Source organism: Coturnix japonica, unplaced genomic scaffold, assembly GCF_054131305.1.
Source record: "Coturnix japonica strain WE unplaced genomic scaffold, WE-NBRP24 Scf050, whole genome shotgun sequence".
NCBI lineage: Eukaryota > Metazoa > Chordata > Aves > Galliformes > Phasianidae > Coturnix > Coturnix japonica.
In genome coordinates this window covers 449300-467125 of record NW_028188953.1, presented here as the reverse complement: position 1 = coordinate 467125, position 17826 = coordinate 449300, and the positions used below count along the sequence as shown (strand labels likewise).

The 17826-nt window shown below is 54.9% G+C and overlaps 3 protein-coding genes and 2 long non-coding RNA genes across 6 annotated transcripts in view; 1 reads left to right on the top strand and 4 right to left on the bottom strand.

The window, feature by feature from the left end:
- The window catches only part of LOC146752125 (uncharacterized), a 119267-nt gene that overhangs the window by 33974 nt on the left and 67467 nt on the right, over positions 1-17826 (bottom strand). Inside the window, exon 2 of one of the 2 annotated variants that reach the window (XM_085532981.1) lies at positions 6597-7033. The exons of the other annotated variant lie outside the window; for it this stretch is intronic. Within the exon in view, the coding sequence (XP_085389107.1) occupies positions 6983-7033 (51 nt within the window). The 3' untranslated portion in view covers positions 6597-6982. Of the gene's footprint in view, positions 1-6596; positions 7034-17826 lie in introns of those variants that run through there. 2 annotated transcript variants of the gene reach the window in all.
- On the top strand, positions 2-7603 carry LOC146752132 (uncharacterized). Its single transcript, XR_014940940.1, has 2 exons — positions 2-293; positions 328-7603. It is a non-coding gene; the product is annotated as an uncharacterized LOC146752132 (long non-coding RNA).
- On the bottom strand, positions 4681-6493 carry LOC146752133 (ciliary microtubule associated protein 1A-like). Its single transcript, XM_085533018.1, has 6 exons — positions 6375-6493; positions 5942-6142; positions 5687-5788; positions 5386-5507; positions 5078-5218; positions 4681-4923 (listed from the first exon to the last, which is right to left on the bottom strand). The coding sequence occupies exons 1-6, from the start codon at positions 6490-6492 to the stop codon at positions 4840-4842; spliced, it is 768 nt and encodes a 255-aa protein (XP_085389144.1). The 5' UTR covers position 6493; the 3' UTR covers positions 4681-4839.
- On the bottom strand, positions 12601-15860 carry LOC146752131 (SUN domain-containing protein 2-like). Its single transcript, XM_085532910.1, has 6 exons — positions 15408-15860; positions 15016-15197; positions 14411-14511; positions 13765-13932; positions 12972-13058; positions 12601-12769 (listed from the first exon to the last, which is right to left on the bottom strand). Exons 1-6 carry the CDS (start codon positions 15584-15586, stop codon positions 12662-12664), a joined length of 825 nt encoding a protein of 274 aa, XP_085389036.1. The 5' UTR covers positions 15587-15860; the 3' UTR covers positions 12601-12661.
- On the bottom strand, positions 15962-17532 carry LOC146752130 (uncharacterized). Its single transcript, XR_014940947.1, has 3 exons — positions 16578-17532; positions 16159-16220; positions 15962-16013 (listed from the first exon to the last, which is right to left on the bottom strand). It is a non-coding gene; the product is annotated as an uncharacterized LOC146752130 (long non-coding RNA).

Genomic DNA, 17826 nt, shown 5'->3' with positions numbered 1-17826 from the left:
GCCTCCCTATATCCGCCCTAGAGCCCCCACAGAGCCCCCTTCAGCCCCCCCGTAGATTCCCCGTGTCCCTCATAGAGTCTCTACAGCCCCATAGAGCCCGCAGAGCTCCGATGGAACCTATACAGCTCCCTCTGTAGGCTCCTATAGAGCCCCCGTATCCCCTCGGAGCCCCCTGTAGCCCCTGTTGAACAGTGAAGCAGGAAACAGATGCTCTGCTGGAATTCGGAATAAAGGGGGGCTAAAAGGGGGATAGTTAAAGGTAGTTTATAGAAACAAGTAAAGGAAACTTAAAGGTAGTTTGTAGAAACAAGTAATGGAAACTTAAAGGTAGTTTATAGAAATAAGTAAAAGAAAATTAAAGGTAACAAGTAAAAGAAACAAGGGGCCTGAGAGAGCAGGGAGGATGCAGATAAGGAGTGAGACCTCATGGACAACATCAGGCAAGGAGGAGAATAGATAATGTAAATACCAGAAGAGGAGTTGCATCCCCCTGATAAGAACAAGAGGGGTCTGCATGCTAAAGAGCTATTGGACGTGGATCAGAATTCCGAGAACTATTGACTATGTATCAGAATTCCAATAAATCATTGACTATGTATTAGATGTACCTATATCTGTGTCATGATTTTACAAGTCGGTGTGCAGTTTGGTTGGAGCTATCCCCCTTGCACCCGGCGCTGGAATAAACAGACCTGCTTTATAACCCATCTCTGGGTTATAGAGTTTGATTCCGCAAGTCACTGGAGGTTGATGAGAGAGACTGGGGAATGGGAGATTTCCCTTTTAGTCAGGGAAGAGGTGGTCCGTGAGTGCCTAGGAAACATTAAGGTCTGTAAATCCATGGGATCTGATGGGTCGCATCCGTGGGTGCTGAGAGAGGTGGCGGAGGTCGTTGCTGTGCCGCTCTCTGTAATCTATCAGAGGTCCTGGAGAACTGGGGAGGTGCCTAAAGAGTGGAGGACGGCCAGTGTCAGTCCGGTCTTCAAAAAGGGCAAGAAGGAAGACCCGGGTAATTATAGGCAAGTCAGCCTATAGACAAGTCTCACCTCTGTCCCAGGAAAGGTGATGGAACATCTTGTGCTGGATGCCATCTCCAGACACCTGGGAGATAAGGAGGTTTTCAGGAGTACCCAGCATGGGTTCACCAAGGGGAGGTCGTGCTCGACCAACCTGGAGGCCTTTTATGAAGATGTCACTAGCTGGGTGGACGGGGGGAGAGCGGGAGAGGTAGTCCCCTTAGAATAGACTGCTGCCTGAGACAGAAGTCTGATACAACATCACTTGTGTGGGTGGAGTTTTACTATCTCCGTGTTCACGTCTATTATGTGCTTTGTTTTGTTTCAATTCAACTCTCTGTGTGCATGGGCGCAAGTCTGCCTTTGCTAAATCCTTTTCTTGTGGCCTTAGGCAACAATCAAGGGGATCTCGAGCTTCAGTGCTGAGCAAGAAGCACAGCACTCAGGAAGGCCATGAAGGGCTCTGCTAAGTTGATCTCCCTCCACAGGTCAACTTTATTTCTTGTTTTTTTCCCCAGCACTGGGAATGGCTGCTCTGGTGGTTCGTTCCAGGGAAGCGCAGCTGCTTGCATTGCTCTGCTGCACAGCTGCCCTAAAAATAGTTGGGAAGTGGAAAGACAACTGCCTTTCCTATGTCCTGAAATACAGCTCCTCTGGTGGAGTGTGTCCTGGCAGCTTTGTGTGCATGGATGTAGTCCTGGGGCTGTTGAGAACTGGCTGTGCAGGGGACTGGAGGCGGCACAAGACCAGAGGGCACTTCTGATTCTTGTGCAAGCAGCCTGACTGGCTTCCATTTGTTTCTTGCAGGCACGGATGAAGAGATCATCGTTGACATCTTGACCAAACTAAATGCTTCCCAACGTCAGCAAGTTCCGATCACCTAAAAGGTCTACAGAGATGTGTGAAGGCGGTTGTGTCACTGGGGTGAAAAGTGAAAAAGGACCCAATCTCCGTGAGAGAAAGGTTGGCGGAGAATTTCCTTGACCAAGGTTGTTTTGTTCTTGTTCAGTTCAGAGCAGTTGTTGATGCAAGGAGGGCTAGAGCCTAAAGAGAAGTGGGGAACAGCTCAGTTCTATCTGTCCTGGAAGGCTGCACCTTCTGCCACCTCCTTCCTCCTCTCTTGGCTTTCTAGGATTTGATTGGTGACTTGACGTTGCTGAGTGGGAATTTTGAGAGGGTGATGGTGGGGATGATGACTCCCACCGCCATGTCTGATGTGCACAAAGTGAGGAGGGCTGTGAAGGTTTGCAAATCTTCCTTTTGTAATTGCTGAAGTTCTGGCCAAGTGAGCCAAGGCGAGGGGAGAAGGGGTTGAATCTTCTTGTGGGTGCAGCTCTGTGCTCAGCGGTGAGGAGCTCCAGGCTGGCTTTTTCTCACCCGATGTGTCTCATGGCCTGCTCCTCAAACCCATCTTGTGCAGGGAGGGGATTCTGACTCTGGGTGTGCATGAATGCCATGGGCTCTTTTCTCAATGTCCCAGTAAAGTGGGTTGCTGCTCGTTTCAGAAGGAAGCCCAAAGCACATTTGAGATGCGTCACTGTGTTTGTGAGCTAGTATTCCCTTTGAAGGCCTCCAATAGCCATCTCCAGCAGCTGTTTCTGAGTGGGGAATTCTCAAGGGTTGCTTCCAGTAGATGCTGTGCTGAGCTGTGTCTTCTGTCCTTGAACCTTTGCAGGGTAACAGAGATGAGGGAATGTATGTGGATGATGCCCTTGCTCAGCAGGATGCTGTGGTGTGTAGGAACGTGCTTCCTTGCAAGAGCAATGTGTTCTTGTGCATGTGATGTGTGGTGAAGAGAAGCCAACCTGTGAAATGGGAATAAATGGGTTCTGCTCTTGTTTGCGAGTCTCTAATGAGACATCTCTAGGCAGGCAAGTTACTTGGCAGGGGCAATGACATTTCAGCTGTGAGTTGCCATGCCTGGATGGTGCCTGTTGGAAAATATCCATGATTTGGACACGTACAGGCCAGCAGTTCTCTACCACCAATGAATTAAAGACCTTGTGTATACCCAGGCTTCTCCACGAGCCTTACTTTGCCATCCATAATGTCTATAAGTGCCTGTACGAAGCAGGGGAGAGGAAGTGGGGAATAGATGAGGTACAATTTATGTCCGTCCTCTGTCCATGGAACAGGCATCACCTGCTCAGAGGTAGGACCCCTCCACAGCGTCCTGGGTTTTTCTTCCCTTCCTTATTTGTGTGTGATGCTTTTATAGGAGCTTCATAGGTGTTGAGTAAGTGCAAGCTCTTCTGGGTCAGCAAGTGTCTTAGCAAGAGCCCCATTGAATCCATTCCCTTCGGTCTGTTTCATTCCCTTCTGAGACTGGAAGGGACTTCAGAAACCTAAGTACAATTTGCTGCTGCTCTAGCATGGAAAGCAGAGATTGAGGAGTGTGCCCACCATTGGGGCAGGGGGAGAGGAGCTGAGAAATTCATCTGCCAGCATGAAGTAGAAGGTCTTGAAAATGGTAACAGCTGTGGTAGGCCAATTAGCAGGACTGTTAGCAATGGAAATGAATTATTTTAGTGGGACGGTCCTGATATATCTGGCAGTGCTGCAGGAACGATAGAATGTTCTTGCAGCATGTGAGTAGCTTGTTCTTGCCAAATGGCCCTTTGGATCTCTCTGACTCTCTACCGTGGACTCTTCCTCCTAGTTTTTGATGTGTACAGGGGCATTTCTATCAAGGACATAACAGACAGCATTAAATCTGGGAGGTCTGGAGACCTGGAAGATGCTTTGCTGGTTACGGGTCAGTGCTCTGCTGTTAAACCTTGTCTGCAGAGTAATGAAATGATGAGAGGTGCTGTGTGTCCCCATGAGTGGCTGTTACAGGTTTCAGGGGGCAGACATGGCTTGTCTTTATGTGCACAAAGCCGGGCTGGGTGGGACTTGGAGCACCCTGGTGTAGAGGGAGGTGTCCCTGCCTACTGCAGGGGGGTTGGAACCGTGTGATCTTCCAGATCTCTTCCACCCCAAACATTGCTTTCTCTATCTTTGTTGCCATCCTTTGCTTTTTGTTCTCTTTTTGCCTCCGTGTTTCATTATTTTCCCTTCAACCTTTGTTCAAGGAATGCCCCTCAGAAACCGCAAAGAGCCCCATAGGGACCTCTTATCACCCCGTATCATCCCATAGAGCCCCAAGCAGACTCCAAAGAGGCCCACAGGGACTCCAGAGAGCCCCTCAGGGACCCCAGTGAGCTCCGTAGAGCACTATATTACCCCAAAGAGCCCCTTAGGGACCCATGAAGACCTCTTGTGACCCCATAGAGCCTCATAGATCCCCAGTGACCCCACAGGGACCTCATATTGCCCCTTAAAAACCTTATAATGACACATAGGGTTCCCATATCACCCCATAGAGACCCTTATGGAACCCAAAGATACCCTTAGAGAACCCATATCAACCCAAAGAGGCCCATAGGGGCCCCATATCACCACACAGAGCCACGCTAGGGACCTGATAGAGACCGATAAGGACCCCATAGAGACGCATAGGGATCCCAGAGATCCCCAGTGACCACACAGAACCCCTCAGTAATGCAAATGACTGATAAAGCATCAGCGTTTTCCAATGCGCTGATGTTAGAAAGGCTTCAGGGAGCGGCAGCTCATTCCTGTGTGTAGCAGTGAGGAAAAAGGAGTAACAAGAAGGCCTACATAAGGTTTTTAATTAATTTATTAATGACTTACTCCTAACACTAACATCTAATAGTATAACGGGCAAAAGCCCAACTGGATGAAGGGAAATGGGATCAGAAGGAGATTGGATGTTGGCTACTCTCTTCTCCCCCGCAACGGCCTTCCAGACTGTGCTGTCTTATTCCACGATGAGGGGGGTTGTGTAGAGGGAATGCCGGATCCCAAAAGTGGAGGCAGGCGCCTGGGGCTTGATCAGCGTCACCTGGAAGGGCAGAAAGGAAAGGCAGATCAGCAAGGGCCCTTCTTTGCTGCCCTCGCTCTCTGCAAGGGAGATGTGGGGAAGGCTCAGGGGATGGGGGAGAGGCGTGAAGGCTGTGCTTGTGAAGCAGAGGGGAAGAGCTGAGCAGCTGCCTTACCTGGCCTACGTTGTAGTCTGCCGGCCCGGGCTTCACTGCTTTGCCCTCTCCATGTTTTGGTCGGGCTGCCATGGTGTATGCGGGCGCCCTTTTCTTGTACACATCCACAGCCACTCTGGGGAGCGCCGCAGGACCTGGAGTCTGCAAGAGAGTCATGGCCACACGGGGCTGGGGTCACATTCAAGGCTCTCTCTTTCCCTGGAAGGCTGCATTAAGCAAAGCTGCAGCAGGGCTGGAAGCCCCTGTGGCACAGGGAGAGGAGCCTGGTTTTGGACGCTAATATGGAAGAGAGGAGCAGCAGAGCTCACCTTGGCAAGGTCCTCGTCAAAGCGACCGCGCTGGCTCCTTCCCCTGATGGAGTAGCAGGGGCTGGCCGATGTGTAGGCTGTGTTGGGCCCCATCAGCCTGGGCAGTGTGTAAGTGCCAGGACCTGCAGGAGGAGCAGCAGAGAGTGTGTGCATGAGGGGATGGAGGAGATGGAAGCAGCAGCGAGGGGCAGCCTGCACAGCCCGCTGGTGGGAGCAGGAGGGACGTGTTGCCCCTCTGAGCAGCAGCCCGTCCCTGGAGGATGCTCAGGCTGAAGGGTCTGCCTTTGCCAGGGTCACGTACCTGGAGGGCGGTCTGTGCGGAGGGGCTCCCGCCGGAAGGCCATGGACTGCACCGGTGGGCACTTGAAGACGTGCCTGTTGGCTGCTTCGGTGCGGTAGTCACCTGGGGCGGAGGAGAAGAGGAAGAAAGCTGTGAAGGGCTGGTCTCCTTCTGCAGCCAGAAAGAGTCCTCTGAAGAGCTGCACAATTGCTGCGGGACACAGGCAGCACGCGGGGACACTGCAGCACGTGGGGACACTGCAGCAGTGGTACTCACTCGGTCCGGGGGTGACGGTGGTCTTGGTGGTGGGTCGTCCTTGGAGGTGGGCGCCTGGAACCACGTACTTGCCATTCCTGGTGATGGCCGGCTCCACAAAGTAGCAGGGACCTGGCCCGCAGCTCCCTGCCGCAGGCCGTTTGGTCCCTCTAAAGGTGTACGCGGGGGCACGGTTTTTGGTGGGGCTGTGGCCCACGTAACCTAGGAGGAAAAGCAGAAGAGAGCACACCCCTGTGCAGCTGCAAGTTTCCAGCTCCTTTGGCCCTTTGGGTCACAAGGAGCAGCGCCAGCAGCATTGGCCTTCCTCGGCCAGGCCTGGCTTGCAGCTGTGCCAGAGAGCCAGGAGGCTCTGCCAGAACGGGGCAAGGCTGGGGAGCTGCTCTGCCCCGTGATGTCCCCAATGCGCCTCACGCCCTGGGGATGGTCGCTGTACCTGTTGTCCCCGGGATGGAGTATTTGGGCCCGGGGCTGGGGAACTGGGCCGAGATGAGGCCACGTGGCCGATGGGGTCTCCAGGTCCCCACCCAGGCTCCGTCCATGCTGTTAGACATGTTCTCCAAACCTAAAGGCAAGAGCAGAGCAGTTACTGAATGGAGTTCCTGAGCTGGAAGGGCCGGCAGCAATTTCTCCTGCTCACTGCCAGTCCTGCCAGTCTCGTGCTACATGCCCCTCACACACAGCAGAGCCAAGCTGGGCTCTGCAGCCTGAAGTGTGCAGGAGCTCTCCCTCACCTCTCTGAGCCTTGGAGGACGAGCGCGATGAGGCTGAGCTGGTCTGCTGCTGGGGCTGCTCTCAGGCACAGGGCACGGCGAGCGGCTGCGGGCTGCACAGCTCACAAATGATGCTCCTGGAGCCAGTGGCCGGCTGTCCTTGGGGAGGGCCCGGCGATGTCATGGCAGCGCATTGTGACAGCACACAGGCTCCGGATGATTCCATCCGTGCTGTGACATCTCCTGGCTGGCCTGCAGCCCTCCACGCCTTCTCGGCCTTGCACCCCAAACAGGAAGAAGTCGTAGCTCATACTGCCAACACCTGCAGCTCCTAGTTTGAGCCATGTGCCGCCTTGGGCTCCTGGGGCTTCATCAGCATCACCTGCAAGGGAGAGAATCCCAATGGGGAAATGGACTGAAAGTCCCGTCCAACCCTGGAAAAGTGTGGAAACTGTGCTTTGGAAACCCCAAGGCACTGCCATGAGCAGCCAGCAGCCCTGCTGCATGCCTGGAGGGCACTGCTTGTGTTCCCCAACCCCCCGGCCCCATGCTCAAGTTGTGTCTGTTGACCTCCACTGGCTGTATTTGACAGAGCTGCAGAGCACATTGCAATGGCTGCTCTGGGATCAGGTGGCCTTCTGCAGAAGGATCTCCAGCTCCCATCCTTGGCTCCATTGATGCTGATGTGCTGGATGTAGGGATGTCCCTGGTGGCTGGCTTCTGTCACAGCGGGCACTTCCCGACAGTGACCCCTGAGATCCATGGGTAGATCACACAGCAGAGCTTAGCCAGGTCCTGCTGGCTGTTCAGATTGGTACTTTCTCTCTTGTTTTGTTTCTTACTGATGGAGTTGTGTGTGTGAATGGGAAGTGCTGTGCAGTCAGGACCGGTCAGTTATGGTCATAGAGGATGCTCAAAGGGAGAGAGGAAATAAAGAGTGAAACTGAAGCCAGCACTTAGCGTCCTGATGTCTGTGTTCTGCAGCAGAGCCTGTGACAGTCACCAGCGTCCTGCAGGGAACTGCAGCAGGAGGCTGTTGCTGGGCACTGGGCCCAGATAGGCCGCCCTGCCCCATTCTCCTGGGCAAAACCTCTCATCAGCCGTCACCTCTGGTCAGCCATCAAAGAGGAGTGGATCATCAGCGGACTTGAGGCCTAATTCCTACAGGCCTGTGTGGTGGCCCTGAGGGCCTACGCCTAGTATCCAAGGGGTTAAAGGAGACCTATGGAACAAGAAGCTTTTCAAGAGGCTGAGAGACCATGAATGCCAGTGAGAGAGAGCACTAGACCTGGCCTGCAGGCCAGGAGAGAGGCCTCTAGTCCTCTAGCCATCTCAGCCTTCCTCTGCACCTCCATGTCTCTAAGCCCTCTGATAGGTGTCTAAGTCCATACACCTCTGCACCTTCTTTGGTGCCTGAGTGCCCCTGGGCCACCCTGTGGCTCTCTTGGCCTCTCTGTCTCAAGACCTCTAGTCCAGCTTCAAGGCCTTCAGGCTTCTTGGGCTGTAGGTGTCCAGACCTCGAGGTACAAGTACAACCCCCAGCTCCTCTTGGCCTCTGCTCTTCTAGGCTTTCTCTTGCTTGGCCTCCATGCCTCCCTTTGGCCTCAAGACTACTAAGCTGCAAGGCCTCTTGGCCAGGCTCTGGGCCTCCCTCCAGGCTGTTTTACCTTAAGGCCTCTAAGCATCCTGGGCAATCTCTAAGCCTTTAGGCCTCCCCCTATGCCTCTAGGACAGCTTGCAGGCATCTGTGCCTCCAGGTGTGTTCTCCATTACAGCTCTAAGCCTTCCTTTGTGCCATAAATGCTCATGGACTCGTGGTCTCTTTTTTGGCCTCCCTCTGTGCATCAGGCCTTCAAAACCTCAGTACTTCCAGTCCAGCCCTTTAGTACCTCGGCTCCAGGCCTACCCTTAAGCTTCAAGGACTTTAGGCTCTACAGGGCTGTTAAGGCCTCTAAGCCTCCTTTTTTGGCTGTGTCCGTTAGAACCACCACTGCCCTTGATGCTCTGTCCCATAACCCCCACAGCTTTGCCCCGTAAGCTATGCACCATACGCTTCTGCTTTGCCTACAAGCTATGGCCTCTAAGGTTCCCTCTGGGGCTCTACACACCACGGCCAGCACTTCCCGCTACAGACAAGGGGACAGGGATGGGGCTGTTTCTGCCCTCCTTATCACCTGCCCCTACCTCTGCCTCTTTGTCCCCTCTGTCCTTGGCAAGTGACAAATTGCCAGGGTGGGGCCACGGGGGTGGTCTGTTCCCACAGTCTGTCAGGGGCAGGAACCCACAGGACCCAAAGAGAACTCTTCTATGACAAAAGCCTGAGAGAAGGGGCTGAGTGGAGCATCCAGTGGAGCCAAGTGGCAGGACCAGAGGTTGCCACCAAACATCAGGAGCACTCCTGCACTGTGTAAGTGCTGCAGCACTGGCACAGAGACCCAGAGAGGCTGTGGGGTTTCCTCTGGGAGATCTCCAAACCCATCGGATGTGTTCCTGGGCACCAATTCTGCTGGCCCTGTTGCAGCAGGTCCTGGACCAGATGGGCCCAGATCTCCATTCCAACATCAACCATTCCGTGCTTCTGCAACACAACACGACATGCTGTGTTTGGCTCAAACTGGCCATTCACAAACAGGTTTCTTCCTCCTCCTGCTCAGTGCCATCTCTGTGGGATCACACTGCCTCCTACGATCCAACTCCATTCCAATCAAGGTCAACACCAAAACAGTGCTGACCTTCATGCAGCCTGGGCTTTGGAACACAGGCACAGGAATAACCACTGCATGGGTGGAACCTTGTGTATTTCTAAAACATGCTACTAAGTGCCCTGTTCAAACTGTGCTGCAGAACCAAGGTTGCATTCCCAGCACAGCCAGGCAGGCCGGCACCAGCCCCAAGGCATCAAGCCACAGCCTGAGAGGCCATCACCAGCCCCGGGGCCTAAATCCATGCCTGGCAGGGACCCCGGCCTGCAGGCTTTTGGCCTGGAAGGGCTTCCCCGGCCTGCAGGCATTGGAGCTGGCAGTGCCCCCCAGAGCAGACAGCTGGCTTTTAGCCTGGCAGGGCCCCCCTAACCGCATGACCAGCTTCAGGCCTGGCAAGGTCCCCCCCGACTGCCTGGCCGGCTTTTGGCCTCACAGGCCCAGCAGCTCAGGCAGCCATTTTGTTGCCTGGCACTGAGCCCCGGGCAGGCTGCATAGGAATCCCCAGGCCGGCCAGCCGGCTTTTCGCCTTCCAGTGTTTGCACAGAAAGCAGGAAACTCAGCCCACATTTCTCTTCTGGGCATCCCACGTGCTTCCTGTCAATGCAGGATCACTTGTGCTGGTGGTGTCGTATCTCAGGGCCCATCCAAGTCTCTGGAAGCCTCTGGATCCCATGGGGCTGTTTCTGCCCTGCCTGCTGTGCTGCATTTGGGAGGGCGAGAAGAAGGAGATGACTGTGCAGCCCCTTCCCAAAGCCTTTCCTGTGCCCTGGCTTGTGTCTCTGAACAGTGGGAGAGGGCTCCTAAGCTCTGTCCCTACGCTGGATCAACTCCAGCTCTTCCTCCAGCCAGCCCATAACCCTTCCACGCCTCATTTTTCTTTCACTTGCCGGGAGTCTGGATTCCCACCTTTGGCTCCTTTGACATCATCTCCATAGAAATCAGGACTGCAAACGGGATCGTGACTCGGCAGTGGCCGATGTTTCACCTGGCCAGCAACCTCATAGCTATGCACCACCTCAAGTCCCGCAGGGAGTCCTTGCCAGGTTGGACGGGGGATTAAAGCTCTGATGCCTTTATGGATGGTGCAAACAGGGCCACCACCTCCCTTCTCAGAAGCAGACCTCCCCCTCGGAGGAGCCCGTCCAAACGTGGGGCCGTTCTGGTTCATGTCCCTTAGTAGCAGTTCTAGGGAAGCAGCTGTGGAACAGCAACCGTATCATCAACTCTGTCTGTGGCATTTTTCATCCCACAGGAAGGTGGAGCCCCTGAAGTACAGCCAGGTGGCCGCAGCTGCCAACGGTTTAAATGTAAAGCCTCGCCAGGTAAGAAGCTGTTGTGAGCTTTGATGTGGGTAGCTGCCTCTATCTAGGGCTGCATGAAGGGGTGTGTGTGCTGGAGGAGAGAAGGAAGGACGCTGCAGATGTGTGCTGGCTGCAGAAATGGCACTCCGCTGTAGCAGCAGGAAGGCAAATGGCAGAAAGTACGCTTGAGGAGCAGAAGTTTGTGGTTGGCTGTGCTCAGATCTTCCTCCCAAGAGATGCTCTTCACGTCTTTCTTGTTTCCTTTCTGCCAGAAGCTGAAGCAAACAGGCTTGCAGTGAAGCGTGGCCTTGCAGGAAGGCAGGGCACTGGTGTGGAGTGTGGCCCAGCTGTGAAGAGAGCTACAGACACACAGCAGGCATCTGGGTTCTGGGTCCTGTCTTTCTAGTTAGGCTTGTTGTCTGTCCTTTCCTGGGACTGTTGTCATTGCATGTTGCTTGAGGTCTTGCAGTTGGAGGGGTTGACAGTGACCTTTCCTGTCCAGGACTGTAAATGTAAACCCACAGTTCACCCAAGAGCCTAAGCTCCATTGCAGTCAACACTGGAGATGAGATGTCCTTGTATCGTGGCCCAGCTGGGGGGTTGGTCTCGATGATCTCTGGATGTCCCTTCCAACCCATCTGATTCTGTGATTCTGTGCTAGTTTGCAGCCTGAAGGTAGTGCTGGACTCATTAAATCTTGCAGCTTCCCCTTTCTTGGTTCTAACAGGGAGAGGTGCTGAGCCAAATGGCAAGATCTACGTGAAAGCTGCTCTCCAGGCTGGAGGGCTTCCTGGAACAGCAGGTCCCAGGACAGGGGGACGACCTTCCCCCACAGTTGACAACCATTCCTTCTGCAGGACCGTGGCTGCAAGAAAGCACAAGGGAGTAGAGGAAGAGGAGCAAAAAGCAGAGCTGTCGCCTGCCAAGAAACACTCGAAGGTGGAGCGCAGTGTGGCAAAGGCCTAGAGCCCACATCAGAGCAGAGGCAGTGTGCCAGCTCCAGCAGCACATCCTGGGCCTGCCCCAGTGATGACTGAGCGGTCCTGGGCCTCAAAGCCAAGAGGTAAAAAGATGCTGTTGTAGCAGCCATGGTGAGGCACTTACTTTATCAAGCGCATGGAGTATGCTTAGGGTTTGCTTTGCTTTTCCTTCTCTGGACAGAGAAGAGAAAAGAATTGAAGGCTACCCAGTCCATGTCCTTAACCAGGACCATGCCAGAATGCCTGGCCCCCTCTTTTCCAATTAACTCCACGTCCCACTAGAAACCCCCTTCCCTGAGAGGCTTCCTGGCCTGTTTTAATGGTACCCATGTTTCCGCAGTTTTGCTGTTGACAAAATGAATTTCTCTTTCCTTGCTCTACAGCCAGATGATGATGACAACAGAAAGAGAGGAGAGAGGAAATGAAGAAGGCTTCTCTGAGAGCTGCCGCTGCCCATGCAGAGCTGAGTCCCTGGCGTGCACAGACGTGCTCTTTTTGTTCTCAGGGTCCCTGTCTTTCAGACACGAAAGGGCTTGTAGAATGCTGAGGGAAGTGGTGTCCTCTTGATTCTTGCTTTGTTTCTTCCCAGTCCTCTACAATGAAGACGGAGAAGCTGCAATGGACAGACTGAGTGGAGGAGCGTCAGAAGGCAGCGGCATCGTGGCAGCAGCCCAGCTTGGCGCTCCAAGTCTGGTTGCAGCTCATCAATAAACAAGTGGAGTTTGTATTCACCCAGAAAGCAGAAGCCCTGAGCACCGCAGAGGCAGCACAGGGCCAACGCAGAGCGGCCCGCAGCCCCCACTCCCTTCGCCCCGGCCCCCTCCCCGGTCCCCCCCCAAACACCCACCCAACTCAGCCCCGCAGCTCCTCCCTCCCCCCAACCAGCCTCGAGGTGGGCAGAAAGTTATCAACATCTCTTCAGTGAATGATCAGTCCCTAATTAAAACCCTCTGGGAGACATCAGAGTTTAGGGGTTTTTAGGGTTTATTAGGGGTTTTTAGGGATTTTTAGGGGTTTTTAGGGGTTTTTAGGGGTTTCCGTGGATTTCCACTCTATACACGCAGGTGTATTCCGCGTTTCCCCAGTTGTTCCGCACATCCAGTTTGAACTTTCGATATGACTGAAGGGGCTTCTCCTGCCAATGCAAAGAGGAGAGGCTTCGTTATGGGCCGGAGGGGGACCAGTGCCACATAGTGCCCCACAGATCCCACGGTTCGCCCCATAGATATGGGTGAACCTAATACACAGTCAGTGATTTCCTGGAATTCAGATTCATATTCAATAGTTGTTTAGCATGCCTTGCAGGCAGCTGGCCTCCCCCCTTGCACTTGCCATACCTGAACGTGGAAGGTCTGGGAGATCTCTCCGTCCACGTTGTAAACAAATGACCCCAGGAGAGTTTCCTCTTCGTCCTCATCCACTCCCTCAAAGACAAGAGATGATGGCGGTCACACTTAGGCAGGCCGTGCCATAAAGAACACACTGAGGCCAAAGGTGGGAGCCCTTCCAACCCTCCCTGTGCTCTGGCAGGATTGGAGCACAAAGGAGGGTGAACCTGAGTCAGGGCACGTGGAGCAATTGCTCCCAGCTGCTCGGCCACAAAGAGCCCTAGAGGCTTTTGGAGACATGGAACCACCCGAGGGATTCGGTGCCCTCAGGCAGGATGCTCTGCAGCAGCCCACCACTGAAATTTGGGAGCTCCCAACAGTATGGGTCATATGGGGCTCTGTTGGGTGTCTACTGTGTGGCTCTATGGTGAGCTCTTGTGTGGCTCTATGAGGTCTTACAGGGCTCTATGTGGCAGTTATGGGGCTCTGTTGGGTGTCTGTAGGGCCCTTATGAGGCCCTGTTGGGTTTCTATGGGGCACCATGAGGCTCTTTAGTTTTCTATGAGCTCTTGTGCAGCTCTATGGGGTCTTACAGAACATTATAGGGCTCTATGGGGTGTCTGTGGGGGCTCTACAGGGCTCTTTGGGGTGTCTGTGGGGGTCTATGGGGTCTTATGTTGCGGTTATGGTGTTGTGTTGGTTGTCTCTGGGGCTCTATAGGGGTTCAGTGGGCTCTTATGGGGCTCTATGGCAAAGCTTTTTCCTCGGGGCCCTCCAGAAGCAGCAGCAGGCAGAGACTTACCAAGATGGCAAAGTCTCTGGGGGCACTGCTGACCTCCCCAGAGGGAGACACTGCCTTGGACACGTGCCATAGGGTGAAAGCTGTGGGCCAGATGTTCTCTGGCAGCTGGATGACGGCGTGGCCCTGAGATCCTTGAAAAGCCCAGCAGCTCCCAGCAGAAACATCGGGCTGAAAGAAGAAAGACGCGTCCATCAGTGGGGAGGCAAAGAGCCGCCAGAGCTGGATGGTGGGCAAGGAGCACAGACCTTGTCTTCTATGGGGCTGCCCGTCATGGAATGCTACTCAAGGGACGGGAGGGCAATATGCAGAAGTTTGGACAACAGCTCTGGAGTCAATTGCCTTTCTCTGCTTGCACAGAGCCGGCGGGGCAGCCCTCCCCAGCATCTGTCAGCCCAGCACCCTCCCAACGCTGGTGTCAGCGATGTGGGGAAGAGTGTGGGCTGAGCAGAGCAGCTGGGCCAAAGGAAATGGATGTGCAGCCAGAATGGGGTGAGGATGGGGGGGAAGGATGGAAGGGGAAGGACTGGGGGAAGAAAGGACTAAGGGGTAGAGGGGGAGCCCTTATGGGGCTCTGTGGGGTGTCTGTGGGGGGAGGGGGGCGAAAGCAAGGGGGGGAAGCCCACAGTCAGCACTTCTCCTGCCATACCTGCAAGATGGTCTCCGGGGACTTCGCGGAGGAAAAGAGGGGAGAAAGCCGGCCTTTCCCACCATAACTCTTGGTTGTCCTCTCCGCATCAACAGTGGCACCTGAAATAAAGATGGACAGACGTGCACTGGGATGGCCCAGAGATGAGCTGAAGGAGGGAATGCTCAATCCCCAAAGCTCTTGGCGGGGCTCTGGGGTGCAGAATCCCTCCTGCTGTGTATGGGAACTGCTGAGTCCCGGCCTGAAGCGCTGATTGGGGAAAGGAGCCGGTCAGCCCTGGGAGCAGAGGGGAAGGGTTTGTAAAGCCTCAGAGATGGGGGGATTAGATGGGAAGTGAGGAGGAAATTCTGGACTCCCGGAAGACAGTGAGGCCCTGCAATGTGCTGCCCAGAGGAGCCATGGAGGCGTTGGAGACCAGGTTGGATGAAGCCCTGAGCACCTTGATGCAAAGCCCTGTCAATGGCAGGGAGTTGGGCCGGGATGGTCTTAAGGTCCCTTCAGACCTCAGCCAGCCTAAAGCTCTGTGAGATATCTGTGATGGGAAGCAGAGCTGGGCAGGTCTGGGGGAGCGCAAAGCTGAGGGTAGTGAAGAGCTGTCTACATACCCAAGGATTTCAGAGCCCAGTTGGGCATCCAGTTGCTCTTTTCCACAGCTGCCTCCATTGCGTGCCGTGTCAGCTGCAGAATTTTCTCTCTCTCGAGTCCGTGGATCCCGTTCTCTTCCAGGACATCAGAGAGTGACTCGACAATGAGCTCCTTCCTGGCCGACAGCTGAACCAGTGGGTTCCTGAAGGCAAAGGAAAAGCAAGTCTTGTTCAGCAATGTCCACCCTGCAGGTCAGAGTTCCAGTGCCATGAAGTGAAGGATCCCAGGGGGTTGTGCTCTTCCTTATCCCCCAGCCCCTTTGGTTCCTTTGCTTTGCCAAGGGCCACATAGAGCACACAGCCAGCTGAGGCCACGCTGCAGAGCCAGGTGCATGGCAAGGAAGTGTCCTTACCCCATAGACAGGAGCTCTTGCCCAGGTCCTGCAGACACCACCTGGAAGAGAAAGGCATTGATGGGAGGAAGCATGAGGAGCACGGCCAGAGCTTCCAAAGCAGCTTCCCAGGGAGCCGCTGGCAGAATTTCCTGCTGCTTCCCAGCACTTTGCAGAGGACCACAGCCTGTGGGCACCATGAGGCTCTTTGGTTCTCTATGAGCTCTTGTGCAGCTCTATGGGGTCTTACAGAGCATTATGGGGCTCTACAGGGTGTCTGTGGGGGCTCTATAGGGCTCTATGGGGTGTCAGAGCATCTGCTGCTTCTCTGTTTGCTTTCCCATTCCCTCCAGACTCCCCAGTCCCACGGATGGGCCAAAGGCTCCTTCTTCCCACGCGCTGTTGCCTTCAGCTCCGTGCTGGGCACTGGGAAGATGCTGCCACACCAAAACCTGTCCTGCTGCCAAGGCAACCCCCAGCCCGGCTCCGTCTCAGCAGTGATGAGCCCATGGCCAAACTGTCCCCACGGAGGCAGAAAGGCAGAGCTTTGGCCTCTGCCGCACAGCGTAGCACTGACCTGCAGGGCATTCTCTCTCCAAACTCCCAATATCCAGAGGATGGCTCCAGCTGTGGGGGACATCGGTCGGGAGAGACCATTAGTTTGCCAGACTGCTCTGAGCCCTGCAGCCCATTTCCCTCCTCCCAACGCAGCCGTGTGGGATGGTCCTGCTCCTGGGCTGTGCTGGGATGGCTTTGGGTGGGGAACACTCACCAGAAAGGACCACTAGAGGCAGGACGGGAGTCCTCCTTCCCTCCTCTTGGCCGACGCGTTGCCTAAGGGAGAGATCAGATGGTGGTTATCACGGCCCAGCGCGGGGACACACACGGTCTGCTGGGATCCTTGGAGCAGACGGCTGCCATGGCTTCCTCTGCCCAGCAGAGATGTGAGTCCAGGGAGGGCCCATTAGCAAGAGCTGCTTAGTGCCACAGCACCCATGGGACACGTGAGAGTGAAGGGCTGTGCTGTGCTGTGCCATGGGGGGCAGCAGCCTTGCCCCAGTCGGCTCTCCCCAGAGCAGGAGCAGGGCTGTGCCCACGGAAATGGAGTTTGGGCTGCCTGGCTGGAGAAAGCCCAGCAGCACGCAGCGGTTCTGCCTTCCCCTCCCCACATTCTGGCCCTGCTGCACCCACCTGCCCAGCTGGGCTGGCATTTTGGCTCCTTCACTCGCACAGACACAGAGAATGGCTTGCTCTCCTCCCAGGACACAAGCACCTCTTCTCCACTCGCCTGCTCTGCACTCCTCACAGGACTGCAGTGCTGCACAGCTCTGCAGCGTGCCTCAGCAGGACGGCAGGTTCTGATGTCATAATGGCTGACAGCTGTGAGGGCCAAGTGACGCCTTCTATGAGCTCACAGGGTGTGCCCAGGAGGGACAGACCCTGTGGGTTTGCCCCCAGCCCAAGGCTGGAATACCCTGCGCTCCGAGCTCCTTTGGATGCCCTGGTAAAGATGTCTGTGCCATTGCACAGCTGCTCCCGTCCTGGGCACGGACAGGCCGTGTGCTTCTGGTGGGGGCTGTGAGAGTCACAGACTCATAGAATGGCCTGGGTTTAAAAGGACCACAATGATCATTCAGTTCCAACCCCCTGCTGTGTGCAGGGTCGCCAACCAGCAGCCCAGGCAGCCCAGAGCCACATCCAGCCTGGCCTTGAATGCCTGCAGGGATGGGGCATCCACAGCCTCCTTGGGCAACCTGTTCCAGTGCGTCACCACCCTCTGGGTGAAAAACGTCCTCCTAAGATGCATCCTAAACCTCCCCTGTCTCAGTTTAAAACCATTCCCCCTTATCCTATCACTGCTCACCCTCGTCATGGAGTTATCTGGATCAATCTATGTCCATAACAGGGGGCTAGTTGGCCTTTGGGCTCCCCGGCCCCCAATAATGGGAAGGGAAAGGGGTAGGGAGATGGGAGCTGGGCTAAGGAAACAAACAGAGCAGTGGCAACGATCTAAGGAGGAAGACTTACTTTACTAACTACGATGTTGGGATGCAAGATTACACAATATAATACAGTCTAATTGAACCTGAGGGCCTCTGGAACGTGTAGTTCTTCTCTGAGCTCCACAGGATGTGATGAGGTGGGAAACCCACAGCAAAAGGTACAAATCCATGACAGCTTGGCTGGGGAGGAGTTCCCAGCTCCAGCGCTGCCTTCCATGGTGTTGCTGTGAAAGGGTGGATGAATTTGGAACCTGGAAATGCCAATTTTGGGGGTTGCAGACGAAATCTGGGACTGGGGAGAGGGTGGGGAAGGAGGATCCCTTGGGAATAGAGATGGAGAGGAATGGGCTTGGATTTCAGTGCCAAAGGGGTAATGTTGGCCCAAGGGGACACACAGAATCATAGAACAAACCATCCCTGGTGGGAACAAAGCCACA